This window comes from Phaethon lepturus, unplaced genomic scaffold (genome assembly GCF_000687285.1).
Source record: "Phaethon lepturus isolate BGI_N335 unplaced genomic scaffold, ASM68728v1 scaffold40806, whole genome shotgun sequence".
Lineage (NCBI taxonomy): Eukaryota > Metazoa > Chordata > Aves > Phaethontiformes > Phaethontidae > Phaethon > Phaethon lepturus.
The window spans coordinates 2,342-7,096 of record NW_010544786.1 but is presented as its reverse complement, the minus strand read 5'-3'; the positions used below and the strand labels follow the sequence as shown (position 1 = coordinate 7,096).

The following is a 4,755-nucleotide window of genomic DNA, read 5'->3' as shown; positions in this document are numbered from 1 at the left end:
GAGACAGTTCAGCAGGCGTGCAGGGAATGAGATGCCCCAGGGAACACCAAGCCAGAGCTGTCTTAACAGAGGCTGTTCTCCTGGCAGAGGAGGTAGGGGTTATATTCAGGGTTGCACTTTCCAAGTATGCTTAAATTTTTCAGAGGGACTTTACAACCAGCTAACTGGAGGAGAACCGATCTTTCCAGGGGGACACAGGGTCCAGAAAGTAATGAAATGCTCCAGGTGTCTTCTGAGACATCTCTGGCTCCAAGATAAGGAGGTTTGGTATTCCACCACCATCGCTATTTATTAACAGTGCAGAAAAAAAATGGGGCAGTGAATAAATTTACATGACTGATGGTGAATCCCCGAGCTAGTCCTGGAAGATTTGGCTCTCCAAAGGGAGAACGTGTGCCCCTGAAAGCCTCTGTTTACGTAGTACGCAAGGACAGAGGACGTTAAAATCCTCCCTCTCTCTTGCCAGACGGCGTTGTCAACCTGAGCATCCCCATCGTGCTGCCCATCTCCACGGAGGACAAGGAGCGGCTGGAGGGCTGCGAGGCGCTGGCGCTCAGCTACGCGGGGCGGCGGGTGGCGGTCCTGAAGAGCCCCGAGTACTTCGAGCACAGGAAGGAGGAGCGCTGCGCCCGCGTCTGGGGCACCACCTGCGCGAAGCACCCGCACATCAAAGTAGGTTTGTCCCCGTGCTGCTCTGGGGAACCTGGCTGGGATGGGAGGTGCGGGCGAGGGCTGGAGAACCAAACCTTTCCAAGGTTTTGAGGGCTGTGGGTGTCCTGTTCGCTGTCCGAGCCCAGCTCCTCTCTGGGAGCCATCATGTGCCAAGCAGGCAGGACTGACTTTTTAGGCCCGTGAGTTAATGCTGCACTTGCTGCTTAACAAGAGCATCAGATCGCAAGCGCAAGGTGAAAGGGAAAGTGAGCATGCTGCTGAGGAGCTGCTCCTTTCATACACTCGTCTTCACTGGTCTGCCTACGTCCAAACATTTTTAGCATGACCACCTACTTAGCCCCCAGAATTTTCCTGCGCTTGGCGTGTGACGATCTCAGTGATGCTGCCAAACCCTAATGCTGCAGGTCGCTGACTCGTGCTCCTTTAAGCTACTCAATTTGGCTGTTTCGTACAGGCAGCCAACAAGGGTGTTTATATTTTTACAGCTTATCTCTTCCCACTTACTCTCTGGCAGTACAAAGAACATCATCCCTTAGAAAGGGAGAGCTCCAGGTTACACCGAGTGACTTGAGCTGCCTGCTTAAAAAGACTAAAGCTGTGTTAATTCTTTTCCCTTTTTTTTTTCCTACCTAAAATTACTCTTTTAACTATTCAGCAGCAGTTGCTCGCCTTGCAAGAGGCTTATTCCTCCTGCATATTCCCAGGAGGAAAGAGCAAAGAGTGAGGCGGAGGAAGGTCTTGTGCCATTACCTGCAGACCCCCAGCTGCCAGAGAGGAGTCCAGCACCCAGCTGGGTGCAGTGGTAGGGGCTCGGTGGCTGATGCCTCGCTTCATGGGGTTGCGCTGCTCATGATGGTCAGTTCACATGGTCAGTGTAAGAACGTTTTCAAAGGAGACTGGGAAAGGGAAGAGGAGGTATTTTGCTATCCCCTCCGTAATGCACGTGTGCATAATTCACAGATGGTGATGGAGAGTGGAGACTGGCTGGTTGGTGGAGACCTCCTTGTGCTGGAGAAGATCAAATGGAATGACGGGCTGGACCAGTACCGCCTGACGCCACTCGCTCTCAAGCAGAAGTTCAGAGAAATGAACGCTGGTGAGTGCTCTGGGTTAGCACCGGTGCCACGGCTTTTTTCGCCCTACCCGGCGCTGGGAGATTTCTGTGATCTGTATTACTTGCTGTCAAACTTACAGCACTTGCCAGATTGCTTCTGCGTGCTCCCAAAATGGGACTATTCAGGTAGGGCGAGCAGTAAGAGGGACGCATGGCATGGTACAGAAAGTGGCGCGGGGTCTCCTTGGTTAGGGACGGTGCTTGCCGTGGGCTGCGTCCTCAATGGGTGTCTCCAAGCATGGGACTGGAAAGCATCGAGCGTCCTTGCTCGTGTCCTCCCTGGCAGGTCAGAGCCTCTTTTTCTGCACCCTGGGCATTTAAAGCCCTGTGCTGAAGCACTTGGACTTCACACATGGGGGACAGGACAGGTGTCTTCTCCCAGGTGTCTGTCCCAGCAGACTGGCAGGTGTCGGACACCTACCCTCACTTTGGGGAGAGAGCACTGGCCTTCCTGAAAGTGCCATCGAGGTTGGGGAGGTGGCACATCACATAAGAAGTCGGGGAACTTCGTGGAGGTGTCCAGTGGCATCTGAAAACATTGTAGGAGAGCTGATAGGACTGAAATTGGCCCCCAAAGGGAAGATGTGCAATGAAAATAAACTTGTCAGAGTGATGAAGAGACATTGTACATATATGAAACACTCAGGTATTTAAGGTCTCGCTCATGTGAAGGTAGGACACACGTCTTATGAAATACATATCTTATGACTATGTTGAAATGTATAGTGTGTAAATGAAGTCTGATGGTCAGCACAGTGACCCTCTGAATCTTTCCCTTTTAGATGCTGTCTTTGCATTTCAGCTGCGCAACCCTGTCCACAACGGGCATGCCCTGCTCATGCAGGACACACGGCGCCAGCTTTTGGAGAGGGGTTACAAAAACCCTGTGCTTCTCCTGCACCCACTGGGAGGATGGACCAAAGATGACGATGTTCCGCTGGAGTGGCGGATGAAGCAGCATGCAGCAGTGTTGGAGGAGCAAGTCCTGGACCCCAAGTCGACCATCGTTGCCATCTTCCCCGCTCCCATGCTCTATGCTGGCCCCACAGAGGTAATGTAGCCGTCGGCTGCTCACTGCGACAAGGCGTGAAGCCTGTCCGTGGGAATGCCGGCTGCCAGGCTGCCTGCGCAGCTCCAGAAAGCCGCAAGGCAGGGAGTCAGTAGCCGGTGCCTTGCTGTTAGCTCCCTTGGTGGTTCTCCTGCAGCTTGCTGTGGCAGCCATCTCGCAGCAGAGCTCGGCTCCGTGGTCTTTCACAAGCTGTGTGGAGAGCTGGGGAGAAGGGGGCTAGAAGCAGACTTCACCGCTGTGACCATTTTTGGTTGAGCAGGAACACTCATTGGTTTTCTCCTGGTGGTTTCCTTTCTGTCCCTAAATCGGTGGGATGAAAGCAGCAGACACTGAACCTCCCCAGAAGGAGGAAGGAGAGGGATGCATGGGCAGCTCTTGGCTGTGCAGGGCTCAAGGGCTGGTGGGCACGGTCTTTGCACGTTCAGAAAGCAAACCGCTACTTCCATTCGCTGCCAAATTAGAAGACGACCAGTTCCCTTGAAATACAGATCTTTGGGAGAACTGTGATGTTGCATCAGGTCCACGCAGTGGAAGACAAGCCTTATTGCTATGACAAACTGCAGCAAGGCTGTTGACGCGTCTCCTTCCTTCCTTCCTTCCTGCGTGTGGATCGCCAGGATCTCGCCTGCAGCCTGGGGCAGGCGGCTCAGTTGCTGCTCAGCCCTCAGCCAGTGCTCCTGGCGTCTCTCCTTTGCAGGTGCAGTGGCACTGCCGAGCTCGCATGATTGCCGGGGCCAATTTCTACATCGTGGGGCGTGACCCTGCAGGCATGCCTCACCCCGAGACCAAGAAGGACCTCTACGAGCCCACGCAGGGAGGGAAGGTCCTCAGCATGGCGCCAGGCCTGACCTCAGTGGAAATCCTCCCCTTCCGGGTGGCTGCTTACAATAAATTGAAAAGGGCCATGGATTTTTATGACCCGAAAAGGTAACGCAGGCAGCAGCGTCGCTGTTTCTTCAGCCTACACGGCGCGTGCGGTTTGCGATCACGTCTGGCTTGCAGCTTGCCAGGGGAGAGCGAAAAGCAGTCGTCATTGGAGAGGAATGGGGGGAAGAACCTATGAAAGCCACCGGCTTTCCCCCTCAAGAGCTGACACCAGGTCAAGGGTGGGTCACATGAAACTAAAGACGCGCCTTTGTAGCTGTCGGGGAGGATAAGAAACACGGTCTGGGGACTGAGTGGGAGTAGAAATACAGCCTCTCGTGGCTGGCGAAGTGCGTTACATGCAACTCCAGCTCCTCTCAAAAGAGCAACCCTGTCGCTGCCGATCGCAAACCTGAGCGTGAAGCCACGGGCGGGTGCTGCCAGCGCCGGGGGGGGTTCTGACCGCGTGCTTGGCACGGCGGAAGAGCTGCGCTGGGGACGACTCGGGCCGGTTGTGCTTATTTCACCCCTGTCTCTGTTTTGCCGCAGGCACGACGATTTTGACTTCATCTCAGGAACACGCATGAGGAAGCTTGCTCGCGAAGGTGAAAACCCACCAGACGGCTTCATGGCACCCAAAGCTTGGAAAGTCCTAACCGAGTACTACCAGTCGCTGGAAAAAAAGAATTAGCGCTACTCCTCCTCCCTAGGAATTCTTGTATTAAGAGTGAGCAATGATTGATTGATTCCCTATGACAGATCAGTTACTTGGCATTTCCAATGCTCTGACTGTACCTGGGTCAGAGTGTTTTTTACTAATCAGAAATACTTTGAGCCTGGTCCTTCTCCCCTTGAAGCTGCCAGGAGCATCCCCACGGAGCTGGAAGGGGAGGGTGATGGGCCCTTCGTTCCAGCTGAGCACGGCTGCGGGAAGCCTGGCACAGCCTCTGGACGGGCCAGCTGGATCATTTTGGTGCCGCCAGGGCCACGCACCAGCCCCTGGTGCAGAACTGGGACCTCAGCATCAGGATAAAAA

General features: G+C 54.3%; 1 protein-coding gene across 1 annotated transcript in view; it reads left to right on the top strand.

The window, feature by feature from the left end:
- PAPSS2 (3'-phosphoadenosine 5'-phosphosulfate synthase 2) overlaps positions 1–4,543 on the top strand; it is a gene marked incomplete at its 5' end in the record, with an annotated part of 14,411 nt that extends 9,868 nt beyond the window's left edge. The window contains 5 exons of the mRNA XM_010288782.1: positions 467–672; positions 1,633–1,768; positions 2,569–2,837; positions 3,553–3,782; positions 4,269–4,543. Coding sequence (XP_010287084.1) covers positions 467–672; positions 1,633–1,768; positions 2,569–2,837; positions 3,553–3,782; positions 4,269–4,410 — 983 coding nt within the window. The remainder of the gene's footprint in view (positions 1–466; positions 673–1,632; positions 1,769–2,568; positions 2,838–3,552; positions 3,783–4,268) is intronic.
- Positions 4,544–4,755: the final 212 nt, after the last annotated feature.